Source organism: Urocitellus parryii, chromosome 7, assembly GCF_045843805.1.
Source record: "Urocitellus parryii isolate mUroPar1 chromosome 7, mUroPar1.hap1, whole genome shotgun sequence".
In the NCBI taxonomy this organism is placed as follows: Eukaryota; Metazoa; Chordata; class Mammalia; order Rodentia; family Sciuridae; genus Urocitellus; species Urocitellus parryii.
The window spans coordinates 112,744,787-112,768,754 of record NC_135537.1 but is presented as its reverse complement, the minus strand read 5'-3'; the positions used below and the strand labels follow the sequence as shown (position 1 = coordinate 112,768,754).

At 46.4% G+C, this 23,968-nt stretch overlaps 1 protein-coding gene across 1 annotated transcript; it reads left to right on the top strand.

Moving 5' to 3' along the window:
* Nucleotides 1–1,120: 1,120 nt before the first annotated feature.
* LOC144256109 (Fanconi anemia group A protein-like) lies at nucleotides 1,121–23,489 on the top strand. Its single transcript, XM_077801230.1, has 9 exons — nucleotides 1,121–1,199; nucleotides 1,408–1,517; nucleotides 1,716–1,809; nucleotides 3,712–3,845; nucleotides 5,319–5,392; nucleotides 6,344–6,456; nucleotides 7,099–7,181; nucleotides 20,112–20,294; nucleotides 23,445–23,489. The coding sequence occupies exons 1-9, from the start codon at nucleotides 1,121–1,123 to the stop codon at nucleotides 23,487–23,489; spliced, it is 915 nt and encodes a 304-aa protein (XP_077657356.1).
* The last annotated feature ends 479 nt before the right edge of the window (nucleotides 23,490–23,968 follow it).

The window sequence follows — 23,968 nt, the reverse complement described above, 5'->3', positions numbered from 1 at the left end:
TCCTAAGCAGCTTTCCATTTTGGACTTAAAAGATGCCAATCCCAGGACATTTTCCTCTTCACCTGGACAGACCCAGACACTCACACCTCTACCCAGTTAACTTGGACTGTCCCACCCCAAGGATTTAGAGATAGTCCCCATCTCTTTGGCCAACGGCTGCTCTCCACCAAGGGACAGGTTTGCCAGTTTGCCCCAGGTCACCAACAGTGAATCTCTTGCACAAGATTCAGGTGTGTGGTGTGCTCTTTGGACTGTGGAAGACTGCGAGTGTCCTTTCAGATGGATTACAGCAAAAGCTTTGCCCTCTGAACTTGCCTACAGCCAAATAAAGCTTTTTCCTGCTGTCTTCAGGTCTTGTCTCATCTGTCCCCACCACACTATGAAGATAGTTGGCTAATCTTTTTCTAGCATGCAGAAAGCGCAGTTGGTGTATTCTGTAACTCTCCCTTACAGACAAAGGATGGATACACACTTCAGGTTGCCTGGGCCACTATTATAGGAAAAGACTATGATTGTTAGTTTTAGCATAAGCGATGGGGCCCTTTTTCCCTAGGTGACATTATGAGCTCTATTCTGCTCCCCTAACGTTCGAGTTAGGAGAGTCACGCCGTGGCACAAAAGTCCCTTGGGCCAGTTTTTCCAGAAATGAGAACTCGGCACAGCAACCCCGGGTAAGAGAAATGCAGAACCTGGTGTTGCAGGAGCTGGCCCGCCCTGCAGTGGAGGGCCCGGAGGTTTTCAGCATCTCTTGATCTGGGTTTGTAGCGCCCGTCCTTTCCAGATCAGCTCTGGGTCCTTTTCGTCAGGAAAGACGCATTAGGGACATCGCTGTTTCCTGGCAGGATGCCACTGTCAATCCGCACCGCCCATTGCCCCTTCCAGCTTCCAACCCCGGGTAACTTTTCTCTCGTGGCGTGAGCGCTGGACGCTCCTGCCACCACCTAGATGGCCGCCAGCGCCTTTTTTCTGATACCACTGCCAAGATGGCCGCGGCCCCAGGTTTCCGCCTTCGTGGGGTGTGGCCTGGGGACTTCAGCCCCGAAACACGCGAACCGGCCGCAGCCAATGAGAAGGCCGCGCGGGCTCGGAGAGCAAGCGCCTCGACGTCCTGGCGCTCACCATGGCGGGCTCGCCGCCTCCGGGAGCAGCCGCGGGTTCCGATCCGCTGCGCCGCCGGAGGTCCTGGGCCGAGCTGCTGGGTAGGTGGGCGGACCTCCGCCGGCCCGCGCCCCTTCCCTGGGCGCTTCCCCACCGCGGGGCGGCTCCGGCCTGAAGGGTCCAGGCGGCCCGGCCCTCCGCCTGCTGGGCCCCTGGCCACCCCGCGGGCGGTATGCCTCGCGTCCCCTGGGCCCGGGGCAGGAGCTCGCTGGGTCGACGTCTGGAAACTGATTTTCTCCTTTTCCTTAGTGGGAAGAGTCAAGAGGCAAAAATATAATCCGGAAAGGGGACAGAAACTGAAGAACTCGGCGGTGCAACTCCTGAGACGCCACCAGAGCCTGAGTGACCTTCTGCTTGAGGTGAGAGGAAGTCGGTGTGGCCTTGGCTCCCGGCTGCCTGGGGAGGAGAGCAGGGCGTCTCGGTGGAGAGCGCGGTTGAGGAGTGGGTTAACGACTCTCCCCAGGCTGCGGTCAGTCAGTTCCACTTTAAAAGTCTCAGGCCAGCCAGGTAGGAGCCTCTGGGTTTTGACAGTGGTGCACGCCCTGCTTTGATTCTAGGTGGAAGATCCACTCTGTGAAAAATTGTGCCTCGACAGATTGATTGATTGTGACAGTGACAAGGCCTCCACGGATGGTTCTTGTTCCTTCATAGGTGAGTTACACTTGGATTCTTAATTCATGGAGTTAGAGGATTTGTTATTTTATGATTTGGTGTGGGCTTGTTTTGCTGCTGTGTTTAGAAACTGACTGACTTGAGTAGGAACCAAGCTGATTTATGAAAGACTGCAGTGTGTGCTGCTCATCCACAGAGGTGCACAAGCAGAGGTTGCTGTGCCGGGAGCAGGCAGGAAGGCAGTGTGTTTCTAGGTGTGTGTCAGGGAGGAAGGAGGAAGGTAAGTGTGTTTCTAGGTGGCCACTTTCCTCCCAATTTGGGATAGTGAGATAGGGAAGGCTCTGGAGGAGATAATAAAAAATGTGTTAGATTTCTTCTTGTCCTTCATAGTTTTTTACGTGACAGCTATTTTTGCAAATAGTGGAATTAACTGAATCACTAATTTGTTCTTAAGAAGTATAAAGGTAACCTTAGATAATAGGTCTGGAAGAATCTCTGATGCTGTGTGCCATTGGGAAATGATCCTGATTTTCACTGCCATAACTGGTTTTGAATCTCACAGATGATGAGTCACAAGTCCAGGGGCCAGGCATGGTTGTACATTCTTGTAAGGACTTTGGATGAGGCATGAGATCTTGTGCTGTTTATCCTTAATCACAGAAGTATGGACCCTCCACCCATTAGTAGTAGTAGTTGTTGTTGTTTATAACTTTATTTTTATTTATTTATTTATGTATTTATTTATTTATCTGGTGCTGAGGATCAAATCCAGGGCCTTGCACGTGCGAGGCGAGCACTCTACCGTTGAGCCATAACCCCAGCTCCCATCCATTAGTTTTTAAATTTCTTTTTCTTTTCTTTTTTTTTAATATTTATTTTTTAGTGTACACAGTATCTTTATTTTATTTATTTATTTTTATGTGGTGCTGAGGATCGAACCCTGGGCCTCGCACGTGCTAGGCAAGTGGTCTACCGCTGAGCCACAACCCCAGCCCCTAAATTTGTTTTTTTGCTGAAGAGATGGCTACCATGCTTTAAAAATTAAATAAGTAAATAAGATAAATGCATTTTAAATAAAAATAAATTTTTCCCTGGCAACAAATAGTTGATTTCTAATACTCTACTGAAGCTTCTAAAACCATCGCATTTGCTCACTTCATATATATGTGCTTTCAGAATCTTGAAGATAATGATCATGTACTAGAACTTTCTATTTCTTCTCATAAATTAGTTTTTGAAGCTAAGGAAGTGACTGCTTGTAGGTGTTACCTATTTCCAGGGTGCACAGAGTTTCTCACTTCAAGGAAGGTAGACTAGAGACTGGTTGCTCAGGAGTAGCCTGGTGGCTGCCTGAGAGTCAGCATTGGGGTTCCTTCTGTTAGCCCTGCAGACTGACTCCACCTGTGGCCCTTTCTTCCACCAGGTGTGTGTGGCAGAGCATTGGGAAGCCCCTACCTATAAAGGCGGTGGGATGCTTCCATCCTACAGGTCATCTGGATGCTGAAGTAATCAGGAAGACAAACTGCCGCACCCATGAACGCTTAGTGGCTGGGCACTTACCTAGCATGGGCGGCCATGGGTTCCATCCCCAGCACGGGGAATAAAAGAAGAGAAAGGAGAAGAGTAGTTGAAAGAGCCTGCTGGGGTTCTCATTCGGTGGTGCTGGCTGAACGGTGGAGATAGAGCTCTTTGTGTAGCTGTCAGCATATCTGCTCATCCTGCTTGCCTGTGCGTGTGCACAGCTCTGGGTTCAGAAATTACCTCTCATTGTAGTAGAGCTGCTTGGTCCATGAAAGTGTCTTATTTTGTGTATCATGTTTTTCCCTTTTCATTTTCCCCCCTTTTGAAGACAGTTTTCTGTGTACTGTGGCTTAAAAAGATATTTTAACTCAAATTGCTGATGTTTTCAGGAAAAGTTTTGTTTTTTGTTTTGTCTTTAAGGCTCTGCTTTTCAGGATCAGGCCTTGAAGGTGGGGGTTCCTGTGGGGAAACTGTCAGCAAGGACAGTTGCCTGCAGTATGAAGATGGTTTGTGAGGAGCCTAGCCATCCCGTGCTGCTCAGCACCGAGCAAAGAGTGAGATGCCAGTTCCCCTAAATGTCACATGTTGTTGCTCATGAGTTTGTGTGGAAATAGCACACTGCTGTAGTTTAGGTAGTCTGCCTGTCTTCAAAAAAGATCTATTGTCCTTTCAGAAGAAACTGTCTTCCTTGCTTGAGATTGCTCAGTATCTTCTGGCACACAGCATGTTCTCCCGCCTCTCCTTCTGCCAAGAAGTATGGAAAGCACAGGTAACAACCTCAACTCTGGTCTTGTCCAGCAGTGCTCTGTTGATTTGGTTGGAGCCAGAACCCTGGGTTTTCTTGGGGATTCAGTTGAATATGTTGTTTAATGATAATGAAATAAAAGTTCATCAGATGCTCCTGTGCTGAGAAGGAAGAGCCTCAGTCCTTTTGCCAGTGTCTGCCCATTGTTGGCAATCTTTATTAGAATAGAGTGCATCCCAGAAACAGGGTGGTCTGCCTTCTTGGGTATATTATCATGAAGTCTTTTTCAGTGTAGTAGTAGAGTATTTAAATATACTAAAAGTATTTTTTTGAATAATTCAAACTCTGTAGGTTTACAGATATTTTTCGTTTTGGTTTTTGGTACCAGGGATTAGAACCTAGGAACATTTAACTACTGAGTCACATCCATGGTCCTTTTTATTTTTTATCTTGAGACAGGGTCTTGCTAAGTTGCTGAGCCTGGCCTCAAGCTTCAGACCCTGCTGCCTCAGCCTCCCTAACCGCTAGGATTACAGGTGTGTACCACTGCACCTGGCAGTTTACAGATTTTTTTTTGAAGATTTGAAAGTGCTCAGTTACCATTTTGTGCTAACTGCCTGAGCAAGTGTATAAAAGGAAAGAAACGGCCAAAGTGGTAACTTCCATCCTTTTATCCTGCTTATGATCCCTGTGCTCATTGCATCTAATTTAGGACAAGGCAATGACATGCACATGAAAATTGCATTGTGTCATCTTCACAATTGTGCAGAGAAGGTGTGAGGAAAGGCTTCTTGGCAGCTGAAAGTTGCCTGGAGTTTGGGGGAGGGGAGGGGATAGCAGGTGGTGGGGGACAAGATCAGCATGGTCTGAGCAGGGTCCAGTGGAATGGTGTGAATGCCTGGCCAGTCCAGGGGGGCTTCCCTGGGGGAGGCTCATGAGGAAAGGCCTATGCCATGCATAAGAGTTTGACTTTGTCCCCAAAGCGATGAGGAGCCAGTAAAGGCATCTACAGAAGAGTTGGAGTACTAGGGATTAGAACCCAGGGGCATTTAACCACTGGGTTGCTGTGTTGGCTGCATGGAGCCAGGTTGGGGTGGCTTGCGAGAGCCTGACAGGCAGCAGGTTAGACTGTGGGAACGGAGAGAAGCCCCAGGACAGCAGAAGAGCCTGAAGGGGGGTAGGAACGTGAGCCCAAAGTGAGGCCTCTGGCCATGTTTCAGTGGGCATGAAGTCGGCCTAGGCTGGGACACAGGCACAGACTCATAGCACTCATTTTCCTCAGAACTCTCTCTTGCTTGAAGCTATATGGTGTCTTCATGTGCAAAGTGTCGTGAGCCTACAAGAGCCGCTGGAAAGGTAGTGCACTAGTGAATCTGTGTTGCTTTGACATTGCTGTTTAGTATGAATTATTTACTTCCAAAAGCACCTGGAGAAGCAATTGCCTCATTGTTTAACGAGAACATTAGTTGTTATTGAAATCATGTGTGATTTTTTTCCACACCACCTGAAACCAAATGGTGGTGTGACAGTGGCTCACACTGATTAAAAAAGGTCATATCTTTTTCTTATTTCAAAAAAAGCCCGGGCTATGGGGTGGCTCAGTGTCCTCGAGCTGCCTGGAACCTGTGAGTTCCTGGGTTCTGTATGCAAAACTAAACAAAACCTCTAGATGAATTAAACAGGAAAATGTCAATACATAAAAGCCAGCCCTGGGAGGACTTTCGTGATTTTGAAGTGGGAAGCCTAAACGTGACAGAGCCAGAAGCTATACAAGGGTAGTAAACTTCACTACATGAAGTTTAGTGTGCACCTAATATACCTTGAGATGAGTGGAAATGAAAATAGTCTTCCAGAATCTGTGGAACACAGCTAAGGAAATGTTTAGAGGGCAATCCATATTTGTAAAAACCTATATTTCAAAAAAGAATGTTATCAATCTAGGCTTAACCTCAGAGACTAGAAAGAGAAGAGCAAGTTAAGCCAGATGGAGGGAGAAAGTAATAAGGGTTATAGCAGAAACCAGTGAAGTAGGAAACAAAGACATACAGAGAGTATGTGCAAAGGAGCTGCACATATCCCGTATGTGTCCCATCCCTGATCCCTACAGTGTTCAGTGCAGATAAGTGAACCATTTGAAATTGATTCTGGGTCATTTGCAGCCAGGCAGAACCCTGTAGCTGGTCCCTGGACTTTTGGAGCAGAAAGACTAGGCTTCACAGTGGAGTGAGGGTTGCAGAAAATTGCCAAGTAAGGGGAGGCAGCCATGGGGTCAGGCAGACCCAGATCCACTGTGCGCTGTATCCCCAGCCATCCTGACATGCGGGCCGTGGTGGCGTGGCTCTTCAGGAACCTGTGCCTCCTGTGCCAGCAGATAGACACCTCCTGCCCATACCTGGACATCGCTAGGGCTGTGCTCTCTGGTATGTTCATAGTTCCTGAGAAAAGTACCTTGGGGGCGCTGGGGTTGTGGCTCAGTGGTAGAGTGCCTGACATGCATGAGGCCGTGGGTTTGATCCTCAGCACCACATAAAAATAAAATAAAGATATAATGTCCATCTGAAAGTAAAAAGTAAATATTAAAAAAAAGTTCCCTCGGCCAGTGGGAAGCTGAGCATTCGCCATGCCTGTGAGCATGGGGCCCAGCAAGTTTGTGGTGTCCTGAATTTGCTTTTAGCCTCAGCAGTTGGAGGGGGTTGGCAGAGGCTGCATTTTCCATTAGTGGCCAGCTCTGTCTGCTCTGTGAGCCTTGGTTGCCTGCATTGCCTGGAATCCTCCCTTGCAAAAAGCTCCTTCCTGGTGGGATGAGCTGCATGTCCTGTATTTGCTGTGGGGGGACCATCTATGAGCCATCCCTTGAGATCTACTTCTTTGCATTAAGAGAAAAAGCCCTTAATATAAATTTGATGTATGCTAAGTACTTCCAAAATAGAGTGAGGGTAAGTCTGGCTTGGCGAGTGCGTGTATGTTGATAGGAATGGGGCTGGGTGGCCCTAGGGATCTGTGTGAGTCACAGCTGCTTGGAGACCATATGTGTGTAAATACTTTGGTTTGTGGTTTTCCAGATTTTGTGGAGCTGTGGGTTTCACAGGGATTTCAGGAAAACTCGGATCTGAGAAGAGTGGAGGAGACTGGAACAATGTCCCAGGTAGGAGGGACAGCAGAGCAGGGAGCTGCCCGACTCAGCCTCCTAGCAGCAGTGGGCTGGGGCCTGAGGAGCAGGCCCCACCAGGTCTTGGCTCCTTTTGGAACTCCTGGGCTAGTGGCTGCCATTTGTTCTGTGTCCACACTTGTAAGTTTTGCGTAAGGAAATCATTTTCTGCGAAGTGACCACTGAGGGTGTCCTGAGTTTCCAGAGGTCTCCAGGGCAGGGGTCTTCACAGCAGCACAGGTCTATCCTGGCAGCACAGGAAGGGAGGGGGTGCAGCCAGAGCGGGGGCTGTGGGTCCCGGCCTAGACCTTGCGGGGACATGCCTGGGTGTCATGGTGGGCAGCATTGGGGGATTTCTAGGTTTGTGAAGGAATTTTTTAGGTGCTCTTCTTTGTAGAGGTGACAGGTGTGTCTAGTGCGAGTGCATGACTGCCCAGACCCTGCCGAGTGACAGCCCTCTGCTCTGTTCTGACAGGTGGCTGCTGAGGTGCTGCAGAGCATGCTCTCATGTATGTCAGTGGCCCCTGCAGCTGGGAACACGTGGCTGCTCAGGAGCCGTCCCAGCTTTCCGGCCTTGTCCTGGCAGTAGCTGGCCGGCGTGGTGCTGCAGAGCCCCGTTCAGTGTGGCTGCACAGTCAGCTCCAGGGCTGCACAGTGGTGCAGCTCACTGCAGCATCAGCAGCCTGCTTGTTGTGAGGAGCTGGGGACCCAGTTCAGTGGCAGAGCACTTCTAGCTTGTGCCAGGCCCTGGATTCCATCCCCAGAACCACAAAAGAAAACAAAAAGCTGGCAGGCCTCAGTGTCCTGAGGGTAGGTAACTGGCTGGCTGGACCTAGTGCCATGGGATTTAAGGGCCTGCAGAGGCCTGAGACTCAGAAATTGACCCCTTGTCCCAGAGCACTTGAGGGTGGGTGCTGACAGACTGTTAGTGCCTGCTGAGTGCTGCTTCTGTCCTGTGTTGTCAGTGGCACTTGACACTTTGGCTGCCGGCCTTCAGGAGGAGTCCTCCGATCATAGGGTGGTGAGCTGCTGGTATGTGGGCAATTTGGGGAAGGGTCCATGCTCATAGGGAGGCCAGGGGCAGAAGCCTTTGAGTGGAGGCCTTCCCATGGTATTGAAACCCTTCTAGGGTAGCAACCCCTGGTCCAGGGCACGACTCTCTCCTTCATCTTCTGAGAGCCAGTAGGAAACCCACCTGCTTCTGGAGTCCCTCAGGAAATGGGGCCTCCTGATGTGAGCTGAGCCCCATGGCTTCCTCCTCTCTTTGCCCTCAGACCCTACCACAGAGCTTCCCAGAACATGCTGCTGCTGTTGGTCCTCCCGTGTGGCCAGCCCCGCACTGCTCTCTGGGTCCTGCTCAGATCTGCCGTTGTCAGGCTTGGTCAGGGTGGCCTTCTCTTTTCAGGGCTCCGTAGACTCACAGAGTTGAGCGTGGGAGGTGGGGGTCAGGATGTGCTTCAGTGCACAGTGGGTCAGGGCCTTGAGGGTGGAATCCCAAGAGGCCAGGTAGAGGCCCCATATTTCCAGGTCTTCTCAGTCTTTTTTTTTTTTAGAGAGAGAGAGAGAGAGAGATAGGTAGAGAGAGAGAGAGAGAGAGAGAGAGAGAGAGAGAGAGAGAGAGAATTTTTAAATATTTATTGTTTAGTTTTTGGTGGACACAACATCTTTGTTTGTATGTGGTGCTGAGGATCGAACCCCGGGCCACACGCATGCCAGGCGAGCATGCTACCGCTTGAGCCACATCCCTAGCCCTCTTCTCAGTCTTTTAATTGTTTTCCTCTTGATTTTTATCTCTTACAAGGGGCTTGATGTGCTGAATGACTCAGTGTTTCTGTTGCAGTGGTTAAAACACCATTTTGTTATTGAGTTACATGTGATGGTAGAGTGTACTTTGACATACTATGTGTACTCACATAAGAACACTGGGAGGTTATGTTCAATTCATCCTACTGTCTTTCCCATCCCCTTCCCTTCCCCTCACTCTCCTGTCCAATCCAGTGAACCTCCACCCCCTCCACCACCCCCATTGTGAGTCAGCATTTGCATATCAGAGAGAACATTCTGCCTTTAATTTTTGGGTTTGGCTTATTTCACTTAACATGATACATTCCATCCATTTCCTGGCAAATGCCATAATCTCATTCTTTATGGCTGAGTAATTCTATTGTGTATATGTGCCACATTTTCTTTATGCATTCATAAAGGGCACCTAGGTTGATGACATAGCTTAGCCATTGTGAATTGAGTTGCTATGAACATTGATGAGGCCATGTTGCTATAATATGCTGATGTTAAGTCCTTTTGGGTACAAAATTAGGAGTGCACCACGTTATTTGTGTGTGTGTATATGTGTGTGTGCGTATGTGTGTGTGTTAGTCTGCCCAAGTTACCAGAGCAAAATATAGTGGACTGTGTGGCTTAGCAGACATTTTCTCACACTTCTGGGTCTAAGCTGGAGTTTGAGGGCCAGCAGGTCTGGCTTCTTGTGAGGACACTCTCTGTGACCCTGTAATGAGGCCCTGTCTGTGCACCTCAGGTAGGCTCCCCACTGAGCTAGGCTGGCAGGTCAGGCCCAGACGGCCTGTTGGGCCAGATCTCTGAGACAAGCTTCCTGAGTCGGGTGGCTTGCTGTGCTGTTTCTCCTCATGTCTGTGTTTGGCTGTAGTACTTTAAGTTCAGACATTCTCTCATGGGAATGGCCAGGCTCCCGCTGGCCCGGCTGCAGTGTGCTCTGTGGAGAAGGCTGGCAGGGGTGGGACTTAACTGCTGGCCCCTTGGTTCTTGCCCCCTCGTTGCCATGGCTGTGGGTGCCTTACCCATGTTGGGGAGTCTTGTACAGTGGCAGGCGGACCCCAGCCTAGGGACATCTGCCCCATGCTCCTTCCCTGCTCTCTTGGAGTCATTGGCTCTAACAAGAGCACAGCTGCCACAGCCACTGCACATGCCGGGTGCTATGCCCTGGTCTGCTCCTGGTGGCTGAGGCCTCCTGGCTGCCCATTTCTGCTCAGTTATGGCCCATCCTCCTTATCTGCTTCTCGCCTCCAGCCTGCCTCTGCACTCTCAGCTCCTCACTGCTTCATTTCTGTCTTGATAAGACCATTTTCCTTGGATCCCACTCAAAGCCTAGAGCTGGCCAGGTGCAGTGGCCATACCTGTGATTGTAGGGACTCGGGAGGTTGAGGCAGGAGGATGCAAGTTCAAGACCAACCTGGGCAACTTAGATCCTGTCATAAAATGAAAAATAAAAAGGACTGGGGGGGTGTAGTCAGTGGTAGAGCACCCCTGGTTTCTATTCCTTGTATCAAAAGAAGAAAGAAAAAACAAAAACCCCTGCAGCTTCATGGCCTGACCAAGAAAGCGCTTTTAAGGATAAAGAAAGGAATGCCTGCGAGACCCACGGTGCGAGGACTGGGCCTGAAGGGGCAGCCTTCCCTCCTGAGAGTCTCCCTCTGCTGTGCTCAGGCTTGGTGTGTTCCAGGCTCTCCCGTGTGGTGGGGTTTCTGCGGATGCGCTGAAGAGGTTCCTCAGCCACACCCTGACCCAGGTTCTCACTCACAGCCCTGTACTGAAAGGTGGGCCCAGCACCTTGGCCCCTGTGCACTCTGGGGCAGCTCCCTGGGCCCTGATGGATTCATGGCTCTGTCCTCTACAGGAACTTGGGCCCTGAGACCTGAGGGTGCAGCTTAATGCTCTGAGTAACCCTAATCCTAACCCTAACCCTAAACCCTAAACCCTAAACCCTAACCCTGAGCCACAACCCCAGCCCTGAGAAAGTCTTATGAGAGAATTATGGAAACTGTAGGTCTAATAAGAAAATGAGATTTTGATGGAGAATAGGAATGTCAAGTCTAATGGCCAGGGAAAGACAGTAATATGGGACTGTTTACCATAATTCACTGTAACCAGTAGTTACAAACATCCATGGTGTATACCTTCACGATTGCACTGATTGCCTTCTGCTGTCTGTTCGGAGTCTACCCAATTAAAATACATATATATTTTAATATTTGTATTACTAGGCCTGGCAGTCTCAGTGCTGAAAAACTGTTAAATGATGATTTGAAGTTAAAACATTTGAACAAAATTTCTAAGACTAATATTTTTTTCCAATGCATTAATCAGAGAGGGGGAACTCTTCTTATAGGTGCATTATGGGTTTGCTTTGTAATTATAAATAATATTCTAGGTGTCAGTTCTCGACAGATGTTGGTAAGACTTATTCCTATTTTGACTTAGCCCCAAAGCAACTATTGAGCCCCACATTACTTGTATTTGCTCTAGAATAGTCATTTTTAAGGGAATGATTAAAATAAACATGGGAGGAGAGATTTCAGAAATCTTATAAATTTGTTTTCTCATTCAGGAATAGAAAATAATAGTTTCCCAAAGTTGGATTCCCCAGGGTCTTCCTCCCAGCTCTTTGGGCCCAAGGTGAACACAGACCCTTCCTCAGACTTCCAACATTATTGTCATGCCACCTTTTTGCTTCAGGTCCTTCCCACTGAGTCTAAAACTTAACCTCTTTCCAAAGCACCATGTTTGGGATGAGACAGTCAGGAATATGATAAAAATTCCCTAATTTCATATCTCTAGCAAAAGTTACTGAACTAATACTGTCTTATGAGACCTTGCATTGAGTGCTTTAATCCTTCCCATTGCTCTGTGGAGGTGCTGATGCCCTACTATGTGTTGGGAAGATAGAAGCCAGGAGTGTTCAGTGACATGCCCTGGGCCCTGGTAAGAGCAGACATTTGAACTGTGTCTTCTTATTTCCAAGTCCAGGACTCATGTGCCTTCTCTGGATCTTCATTCTTATCTATGGGATGGAAATGGCACCTACTCAAAGGTTGAAAGATTCAATTAATGTTTCAAGAGTCATGGATTCTGACTCATAATGGTGGCTCAGTTGGTGGGTGGTTATATTATTCCATTTCTCATGCCTCACAGAGACAGTTCGACCTACAAGAACTGTTCTTGGGTGCCATGCCTTAATCACATTCGTGTACCCCACAGATGGCATAGTAAGTACTTGTTAGACAATTTGCATATTGTCAGAGACTCGTCCACTGTGGACTTAGAGGAAGGAGGGTCAGTGAACACAAATATTGTAGCATTTTTCACCCCCAAAGCTGAGTGTGATTTCAGTGTTTCTATATACTTTGCATGGTATAGTAATATGTTCTTGATCAAAAAGTTTGACTAAGATGCATTAGAAATTACATCTTCAGTGCACTAGAGGAGCTTATTGGTTACAAGAACCCTGCAGTAAATCTTTCTGTAATGTAAATATAATTCATTTGTTTTTATAAATTCAGAATGTTTTACATTCTTAAATCTGGCACATGTACTCATGAAAATGACACTGTTAAATATTATGGTTGTGAAATGCATAAATAAGAGATTTATTCCTAGTGCAGCCAGGTTCCAGTGACAGGGGATTTATGTACTGTGGGCCGATTACTATAACCACAGAAACCTCTAGATCTGCATTTTGTCTTACTTGGCTTGCATGTAATTTCTTATTTAAAAAAATAAAGAGTGGAAACTCTGTACATAACAGCTCATTATTATGAAGAACAATTGCAAAGCTGAAGTGCTATTTTTAAAAAAAGCCTAATTATTTTATTTGTCCTACTGAGTTCTCAGTAAATGAATTATAAGTGGGTCTCTTTTCACTGATAAACTAATATTCCTGAAAAGGCTTGTCTCCTAAATCATAATCTAACCCTTATATAATGCATGAGGGGGATTTGCAGAATTATCCTAGCCTGCTTGGAAACTGGGATGCAATAAAACTGTCCCTGTAGTTCTCCATTAATTGCAGCAGATCTCATGCTGGCCTGAGCCGGCTCCACCACAACAGGGTGTTTCTGCTTCCAGGCACAGCGGCTGGACAAGTCTCAGCATGCCACAAGCTCCTGACCTGGTGGGCTGCTCTCTTTCTGCCCTGTCCTCCTGGATTCTGCTGTGTCACCAGTCGGGCCCTCCCTGTGGCCTGAATCCTTCTGTCCTCATCTTCCACCCCACGCTGTCTCTCTCCAGTGCTGATGGCCCTACTGGGCCACTCACAGGCTGGACACTCAGTTCAGCAGGTTTGGGGAGATGGCACCTCTTTTGTCCTGTTCTCCCCCCTCACAAGCTCCTTCCCCACTTGGTGGCCCAGTTGGTCTGCCCATGTTCATCTTCCACTCCAGTGAACACTGATTTTCCTTGTAGGTGGCCCCAGTGCCCAGCCTATTTGAGCAAGTACATAGCTGTTGTACTTTCCCGCTGCCCTCCTTCCCCCACCAAAAAATGCTGCCTTCTCCCTTCCCATTATGAATCCTACTAGGCTGAGGTAGTCCCTCTGATACCCATCACTCAATGTCACACCTCAGCTCCCGTCTCTGAAGTTTTCTCCCCAAACTCAATGGCTGACCTCTTAGCAAGGAAGGTTCCCAAAAGTTGGACAGAGAAGCTGGGTTTCCATTTCCTCTCCATTTTCATTTCAGCTACACCTGAAGGGTTTGTAGCTCTTCACCTCTTCCTGCTTTTCCTCGGGTAGTTGTTTTATCTGCATGCACCTCTTTTCCTAGACATGCTGTAGCCCCCATTTCCCTTAGTTACTTTTGTAGGCATCAGCCTCTGTTCAGAAAGCAGACTGCCATGGTAGCCAGCAGCTATGGGGTCACCTGCTTCCCTTCCCAGTGAGTGCATGAGGCAAGGCTGTTTGAGAGGAACATCAACAAATCAGCAGCTGACAGCAGCAGGCCAAGCTCAAACAACTTTGCCCTGTTTGGGTTTCCAGGGCTTAGGGAGGTCAGTCAGTGCCTGGACCTGCCACAGACCAGGTCGGGATTCTGCTGCTGGTGGTGGTGGATGACTGTGCCTGGCCCTCTTCTCTCTGGTGGGGGTATACCTGGGGTCCTTTCAGTTGTAGCAGAATGCTCAGAGCCTTCACTACACAGAGTGCAGTGCCTGCCAGGCCTGTGGATGCAGATCCTTCTCTCCAGAGCTTTCTAGATCAGCTGTTCCCAGGCCACATTTTGGAGAATCTCATTTCTTCTCATATTTGCATTTTAAAATATAAATATGGCAAAACTGAAACTTTTCTACAAATAAAACATCAAGTAAAAGCTTCTCATTAGTATGTCCTGTCATGTTTTCATACAAAGATGTTAACAATGGTTTGTTGTAAACACTTGTGTGGAAGGAAGAGTCCTCATTCCAGGTGCCATCTGGTTCCCATGCACATAAGGTTTTCTGGACACATTTTCATGGTGAGCAACTCTGGGGAGACTGCCTTGCTTTCTTATTGTCTGCAGTGAGGAGACTGTTTATTCTCTTATATGCAGAAAAAAATTCCAGGTTCAAGAGAAATGGCTTCTTTCTCAAGGCCATTGAAAATATATTTTCATCCTATAAATTACAAATGAATGTTTCTCCCTAAATAGCTCAAGAAAATGAATATTATTTAGGGTAAAGGTTGAGCAGAAAAAAATTGAAATAATGAAACATAAAATGAAATCTTACAAATAATTCTAATGTCAATTTTTATGAACATAATGCACATCAAAACAGCTCATACTGATGAACCAGAGCTGGTCTGTTTGAAGTGAGGATAGCCAGTCCCTTGCTGCACTCCAAGATCCCAAAGTGACTATTCAAATAGATGCCTGCTTAGGCCTCTGGCCTAGTGGTCACTTTGAAAAGTACAGGTTCAGTATGACCTGGTGGTGTCCACCTCTAATCCCAGTGACTGGCAGGCTGAGGCAAGAGGATTGGAAGTTTCAAGGCCAGCCTCCACAGCTTGGTGAGACCCTCACAATTTATTGAGACCCTATCTCAAAAAAGGACTGGGGTTTAGCTCAGCAGTAGAGTGTCCTGGGTTCCATTTGTGCTACCAAAAAAAAAAAAAAAAAAAAAAGCTCTGGTTCTAGGATATAATGACCAGCCAGAACCAACTAGAACTGTTAAAGTTTTTTTTTTTTTTCATTCCAACCCATTTTATTTGGCTTCACGTCAGAATTTATAGGTTGGATTAATTTCCAGATTCAAGGCAATAATACAGAGCACAGAACAAGACTTTTTACTTTATTTACTGGAGGATGTAAACCACCAGTTGATTGACATCCTTGGGTAGTCTCTACCAGTTTTCTCCTTGGTAACTGCCTGACTGGAGTCCATGCCTGTGCACAGTGTGAGGGAGCAGTCTCCAGCCACCTTCGCTGCAATCCTTACTCAAGTTTGAACTTGGGCTGAGAAGGTGGTGAGGCTGTGGTCCTCTGGCTCTTAATTAGAATCTGTACTTCATCAAACTGTCCTGACCCTGGTTATTGATGTGCAGGTGGAATTTGCCTCTACATAACTTCAAGGCCACACCAGCTGTGCTCTGGCAAGTCTGCTGTGTCCACCGCACCCTCTGATGCCTCCGATGCCACCTCCCCTCTCCTCCCCTTGATGATGTTCTTATTCACACTTAACAGTTTGACTCACATGCCAGGAATGATGTCAGCCAAAAAAAAAGGGCCCTTTTTTTGTTTCATCACAAAGTATTGTTCCAGACAGTTACCCTAGAACCCAAATTATCATCTTCGGGAAAGGAGCAGAAGCCCCATCACTTGAAGTAAGGGGTAAAAGGGCAGAAATTCCCTTCTTTAATAATAAACAGGGAAATGTGAAAATTTTGTTCTTTTAAAAAAGGTACATTAAAAAAGGTTAGTCTGACCATGTTTCACATCTCTCAAAAATTTTTAAAGTAGTTTTGTAAATAAAAAAATAAGGGCTGGGGTGTGGCTTGGTGGTAAAGCTAGCATGCAGGAGACCCCAAGTTTCATCCCAGTACTGAAGAAGAAAGAGAAGGAAGAATACAATGTATTGCTAAGAAAATTCAAGTAATACCAAGAAGTAACAAATGAAAAGTAACATTCTCTGCTTCTCCGGCTACTACCCCAGGAGGACTCCCCAACATTAAACACTCCTGGCCTCCCGCTATGGGGTCCTCCTCCGGATGAGCCTGAAGCCCAAGCCTGTTGGATGCTGCTGTGGTACAGGTGATCTGCCCAAGGTGCCTTCCAGCTGAGCCCTTGCTACCCATGTCTGGTCACCCAGGCTGTCCCCTTCATTTGTGCTGGACTCTCCTCTCACCCTCTGTGCCTGAAGTTTGCCTGCATCCTGTCTTGGATTTGGATGGTAGACCCTTTTGTTGTTGTTGTTTATGTGTAATTTCACTCTGTATTAGCCATTATATATTAATCCTCTACTGTGAACAATTATTCTTACAATTAAATGGAGTTAATCCTCAAATTGGTTATTTGACATTGTTTTTCCGGTCATTTCTCCATAGTTGTACTTCACTATCCAGCAAATTTCTGGAGAGGGATGTTTATAGTCTTGGGGCTTGGGGTTTGTATGGTTCATTAGACTTTTTGGTTTTTGTTTGTTTGCATTTTTAAAACTGTGTCCTTTGTACTGGAATGATAATTTAGGTAGATATAAAATTCTGAGCTCACACTTGAGCATTGTAGTACTCGACTTTCATTTTTTTTTAATTTATTTTTTACTTATAGGTGGACACAAGGTCTTTATTTTACTTTATGTGGAGCTGAGGATCGAACCCAGTGCCGCCTCATGCATGCTACACGAGCGTTTTACCTCTGAGCCACAACCCCAGCTCTCTACTTTAGTTTTTATATATAATTTAAGTTGTTGATAGACCTTTGTTTATTTATTTATATGTGGTACTGAGGATCGAACCTAGTGCCTCAGACTTGCTAGCCAAGTGCACTACCGCTGAGCCCCAGCCCCAGCCCTTTTTTTTTCAATTTATTTTTTTTTAATTAGCTACACATGACATTACAATGATCTTGGCAATTCAAACATTTGAATCATTGGGGTATAATTTCTCATTTTTCTACATAGCAAGACATTATTAAAAGAAAGAAATCTTCACTTTTAATCCCTTCTTCCACAAACATCTCACCACACATTTTTTGGATTCCTAGGTTATGTAGTCAGATATGTGAGGTAACTAAACTTATACTTAATACCTACCCTAGGATCTTGACTTCAATATTAACAGCATTTAACTGACTCAGCCTGGGATTCTCCAAGACTCCTAAATATTCTTTTAGATTTTTATTTCTTCCCAATTTATATAGAAACATATATTTCTTATTTAACATTTATTGAGCACTTCTGTATACTACATGCTACAAACTGGGGCAAGATTAGCAAATAAGCCAGAGTTTCTACCCCTGAGGGTTTTTATAGACTGTTGGATCTGAGAGGACAGATGAGAACAAATGAGTTAGTTATTTTATCCTGTGTTTGCTTTGGTAGGCAATTTTACATGTGAGTTTCAATTAATAAAAACATATTTGTAATTTTAAGTTCTGATTAAAAGTACTGGTAGCTCTTATTCATTTTTTCCTACTGCTGAAGGTCTATATAAAAATCTATATTTTAATTGGGTCCTGGAGACTGACTTTTAGTTTTAGGACTTTGTCAATGTTTTCCTGCCAATCTCTCCTATGAAGTAGGATTTGCTATGACTAGAAGCAGTGTTCTTGGGGAAGACCATTTCCCAATTCAGTTTTGAGTAAACTCCTAAGTACATTTGGGGCTGACATTCTCAGGCATATTTGGGCATTTCACATGGTCAGTGATATCATTACGAGTCACTCCAGCTTCTGATAGTGATCAGATAAATATATATATACACAATGGAAGTTAGGCTTAATTTTGGGAAGATGCCAATTCAAGAGTGCAATTCCATTCTGCTAATCAGTCAGGTTACACCCAGGTCTCCCTAAGGCTGACAATAGCTACTGCTGTTACTCCAGAACAGTTTCCCCCTTCCAGCTATATTGATATCTTGCCTACTTATCTTCACTATCAAACTCATTTTCCTTCTCCTTTACATCCTGTATCTGGGAAATGCATTATCATGCCTCAAGGAATTGCTGATTCCTTGATCTACTTTTCCTCTTTCATCTAAGCAGTTACCAATCTCAGTGTCCAAGCCCATCTTTTATGTATTCCCACAGCTTCTGTCTGAGTTCTTCCCAGTTCAGGAAACAAATTCTGATTTCTATTTCCCGTGCCTCTATACATGTTGCTGTGTGTCTGGAATAGCTTTAAACCTGTAAATGTGATAAATTTCCTCTTCTGCACCTGATTAAATTAATGGTTTTGTCCTCCAATTCTTACACTAGTTGTTAGGTTCTTCTTGGAAGCCTTCCCTGATCACCTGTGGGCTGAGATTTGACTCACAGTCCCTCAGTTGTGAATCTACAACACTCTGCTTGTCATATTGGATCTTAATTCTCTTTACTTGTTTCTCTTTATCCTTCAAATCCTTGCACAGGAGCTGGCCCATGGTAAATATTTACTGGTTGATGGGTTGGTTGGGCTTGTTAATATCTCTTAGTCTTTTCTGGTCCCAATTTCTTCCCTTGGTTTTCAGTTCCTTTTTTTTGTGTTTTGTTTTGAGCTCTGGCGGGAACAGAACTGTGCTTGTTTTATTTCTCCTTCATTTTAACTCCTGGCATGTTAACCCCCAGGATGGCCACCTGCTCACTTGAAGGAAGTGTGTCCACTGTGGTGTGGCTTGTCCACCAGCCTGGCTGTGTCCATTTGAGAGCAGAGGCCCATCTTGGGGCAAGGAGATAGCAGTACACAGATCCCACCCATGCTCCCGCTTTCTGCCTCCTCCCTGCCCGGGGCTGTCTGGAGGACAGGTGGGACCCTGCTGCCCACTGACAGGCCTGCTCAGTCTGTGGGGAAGCCCCAGCCACTGATGCCTAACTGGAGCGTGGGGACCATGTTGGACAGTGTTCCCAAACCTTTTAGGTGTGGCCTCGATGTTAGCATCTGGACCATTGTAGACAATATATTGGGACAGAGTCTTTGGCTTGGTCAGAGCTTAGGTGGGAATCGAGAGTTGTGCAGGTACCCAAAGGCTGGCACCTTGCTTTTTATTTTCCTAATCTTCAGGTCAGAAGGTCTCCATACAGTGGACAAAAACCAAGTAAAGCAAACTAGTTCTGGTCACTTTGCTGGTATCCTGGAAGCTCTAGGCTTTAAAACACAACTAAAATCTGATCTCAGGGGAGCTGGAAGTTCCAGTGTGCGAGACGGTGGCTGGTGGTAGAGCTGATTTGATTTTCTTTGAGCAGCAGGTCTTGGTAAGCACGTGAGGCTCTGAGTCTTAGAATTGCACCAGGTCGAGGAGGGCAGTGGGGGAGGTCCCCTGTGTTTCAGTTCCTGCAGATGCTCCCCATGCTGTCCTCCAGGAGTTGCTTCCCAGTTTGGACTGACGGACAGGGTGGACGTTCTCAGCTTGGTCCTCTGCCTCCCTGTGTGAGCTCAGTAGCACCTCATTTAGGCTCTCAGCACAAGGATACTGCAGGTGACTTAGGCTTACAACCAACTTAAAGTGACTTGCCCAAGGTCACACAGCTGGTGATAAAAATCAACCTGTAAAGAGTTTGATGACCCCTTAGGGTTGACTCTACCCAACGTCTCAGCCTGGTAGCAACAAGTGCAGGAGGCCCTCCAGGGCCCGGTGTGGTAGCACACACCTGTGATCTCAGCAACTCAGGAGGCTGAGGCAGGAGGATCACAAGTTCATGGCCAGCCTGGGCAACTCAGGATGTTAACCCCCAGGATGGCCACCAAAATAAAAATTGAAGATGCCTGGGGAAGTAGCTCAGTGGTGGAGCACCCCTGGGTTCAGTCCCTAGTAACACCACCACCACCAACAACAACAATGAAAGGGTCCTTTTGAATATTTTTGTTTTTATTGCCATTACTTTTCAGATATTCAGGTCCAAAGTTTATATTGCTGTTGGTGAGGAGAGGGATTCACACTTTTAGAAAACCCGTTGAAGAAGCTCTCTGAGACTGTAAGTGCCTTGATTTAACAAGTGTTGTCTTTTTGTCCAGGTGCACTTAGAACTACCTCCCAGCTCCTTCATGGTGCAGACCCAAGAAGACTTCGACCCGCTGAAATCCAGCAACATGAGAAGATACGAAATCCTCCAGGAGATCCTCTCAGCCCTGGGTGTCAGCTGTGACCTGGGAGAAGCTCCTGCCTTAACGCCCCTGTACCTGCTGTTGGCTTTGGAGGTGAGCACCTCATACTCCGCTGTGTGGCTGTTCCCATTGGCTTTGGTGTTGATTTTTATCATGATTTTCCATTTCTGTGTTGACTTTGAGTTTAGAAACCCTCTTACTGATGTGCGGGTGTCTCTGACTTGTTTTGGTGTGCGTAGGTAAGGGAGGTGGAGAAGACTGGAATTCAGGAGGTGTCAGGTCTGCAAGTTATGACCCTTTTTAGGGGGAGGATCCCTGTTGTGTGTGTTGAGAGTGAACAGTGCCCTTCCACGTCTGTGGGCTCTACATCCGAGGGTGTAGCCAGCCAACTTCAAAAAACAGTGGAGAAATTAATTGTCTCTACTGAGCACGTGCAGGCTTCTCTCCTGTCCTCACTCCCTAGACAACACAGTGTGATACTACTCACACAGCACTCACCTTGTGGGAGGTGTGCAGGTCATCTGGAGTTCATTTAGGGGATTCAGAGGATGTGCGTAGGTTAAATGCAAATACTCTGTCCTTTGCTATGAGGGACCTGGGCACCTGTGGACCTCAGTGTGCATTGGAAGGCAGTGCTGGACCCAGTCCCCCATGGATCCCAAGGGATGGCTACATTTGGGAACCATAATTGTTTGGGATCAAAACGAGTTATTTTGTTCTGGGCCTTCCTCAGCGTATCTTTAGATGAGGAAGTCCCAGCTTCCCTGTGTTGTGCAGACGTCTGCCATCTTGTGGCAGAAGTGCTCTGGATCTCCATCCCTGTCACTTGTGTCTAGAAGGAAAATGCCCTGAGCTGGGGATGTGTTTGGGGATTCTCTGGCCTCGGGTCTGCATTTGCTCCCTGTTGTTGAAACCGGGTTTCGGGTAGGCCGCCAAATTCTATAGGTGTGTGTTCCTGCTAATCCCCTCACGTGGCCCTGCCTGTCAGTTTCTTATTCCTAGTGACAATCTGATTATCTTGGGGGTGTCTCTCCATTGTCTCCCCTTAACAGGGGGATCTGAGTTTAGTGATGTGACCATGTAGCTTCAGAAAATACCTTGCTGCCCAGGTGACGTACACACCGGGTTTACCTGCCCTCCCTTGAGAAGAACAAAACATATCCTTCGCCCCAACAGAGGGGCTAGAGAGGGCACTGTCTTCCTGACCGCTCAGGTCCTTGGCAAGCTGAATTTACAGAGGGATGCCATCTGCTCCTTGGAGAAGACAGATGTCAAACCCGAGAGCTGCCTCGCAGGATTCCCTGAGGACAGAGTGAAATAATATCTGTGGAAGTTCTGTGTGAATTATTATTAAATAACAGCTTATTAAATAAGCTAATAATAAAATATAATAATAACAATTTATTTTAATAAAATATAATTATGTACTATATGATTATATATAATATACATTATGATACAAAGAATTATTATTTAAATAACAGTGTAACAATGATTATTATAGGTTTTTGGGAGGTTGAATGAGTTAAAGTTTAGAATGTGCTTGACCAGTGCCTGGCACCTAGTCTAGAAAAACCAAAGGTAATGTGTTTAATTTTAAAAATTAATAGTACAGCAATGAGGGCTGGGGTTGTGGCTCAGTGAGGAGCGCTTGTCTGTATATGTGAGGCCCTGGGTTCAGTTCTCAGTACTGCATATAAATAAATAAGGGTCCATTGACAACTAAAATAATATTTTTTAAAATGCAGCAAGGGATTGTTTCTTTTTTAAGAAACATGCTCTTGCTGTGTTTTCCTCACCCAGCTCTTGACAGCTTGCCCTGCTCCTGATGCATGCCTGGGGAGTTATGATGGGGCTTTTGTTTGTACCTTCATCTCAGGAACTCAGAATTCCCCGTCTTTCATCTGTTTCATGCATTCAGATACTAGAAGGAAAAGCACCACTCTGTGGTACAGAAACACCACAATAAAGCCATCTGCAGCATTTCAGGTCCTGTAGACAAGCCCCTTGTAGGAGGGGCGGGGCCCTGTGGGTGAGGACTGTGGGTCCTGGGGGAGTGTGACGTCATGGTCTGGAGCTTCTCTCTCCTTTCCTGAGCTGGACTGGACTGGGAGGGAGTGCCTGTCTGCTATGGGGCTCCCCCCATGTGGACCAGACTGGCCCTTGGTAGTGCTCCCTCACCTTTCCTGGGATCTCTGACCATGGTGGACTCGGGACTGGGACCTTGGCACTCTTGGACTGAGAACAGAGAGGAAAGAGTGGCCTGTGAGCAGACTTTTGGAACACTGATCTTTTTTGGTATATTCTTTTTTTTTTTTTTTTTAAGTTGTAGGTGGACACAATACCTTTATTTTATTTTTATGTGGTGCTGAGGATTAAACCCAGTGCCCCACGCATGCTAGGCGAGTGCTCTATCTTTGAGCCACAACCTCAGCCCATTCTGGTATATTCTTTAGGGTGGGCATAACGGAAATACCCAAGCTAAAACTTTGTGTTATGCGTCTACTTACCTTAAAACATATTTTTGTCCTTCCAGTTATTTAAACTGTCTGGGGCAGCAGGTGTGGGAGAAAATTTTCCCCTATTATTGATCAATTGGGGGAATATTGATTCACCCTTCATAAACTAGGCGAGGCTGGTTAAAGCAAGCGTTTGCTCTGTGGACACACAAATGCTCCCTACCAGCCCCACCTTACATACCAGCCTCAGAAATGTTGGGTCCTGTTTGGTCTTCTTGGGTGTCTCTGCTGTGGACTGCTTTTTTAAAATTTTTTTTTATTGTTGGTTGTTCAAAACATTACATAGTTCTTGACATATCATATTTCACACTTTGATTCAAATGGGTTATAAACTCCCATTTTTACCCCGTATACAGATTGCAGAATCACATCAGTTACATTTCCATTGATTTACATATTGCCATACTAGTGTCTGTTGTATTCTGCTGCCTTTCCTATCCTCTACTCTAACCAACCCACAGTGTTATGTGGTTCGAGGGCCTCCAAAATTAAACCACTGCTGAGCCACCCCAGGCTCCTTTGCCAGCCCTGGCTCTGATACTCCTCGGGGTTTGGAAGAACTGGCTGTCCCCTGGGAAACACTCAGGCTCTGCTAATTCTGATGCAACAGGGTATCAACTGTGATTCTTGAGGGTTTTTTCTTTTTTTGGTTTGTTTTGTCTTTTCTTCCACATCCTTTCCCATCTCCCTACCACTCGTCCCTGACACCTCTTTCAATCTCCAGGAGTATCAGAATTCCCACAGGAAAAGCCCCACAGGCTTTCAGTGAGGAGTTCTGCTGCTCCGGGCACCATCTCCAGAGAGTCCAGGGAGTGCCACCAGGGAGAGAAGGCAGTCACGGTAGGTAAAAGGTTCAACCTGTCAGTCTCCAAAAATGTGTTTCTAAACTAGCACTCAGCCAGGGCTGCCCAGTTCCAAAAGTAGCAAAAGAGAAATGATACTCAGTGAGCCTTTGCCATAGCCAGGGCCAAAGCATCATCTTCAGTTAATAACTACAATGATACTGATAGTGTGTCACTGTGTTGATGGCACAGTGGAGGCAAAGGAAACACTGAGGAGCTGTCAATTGTCCAGGGATACAGACTCAAAACGAGAACCCTAAGGGGCAGAACCAGAACTCAAATGTCAAAATCCAGTTCTGCTTGCCACAAAAACGAGGGTTTCCACCCCCACCCTACTGTGTCTGTAATAGATGACCTCGGTTTTATAAGGCCCACTCAGGAAGGCAGTGCTGGGGGTGGGGGGATT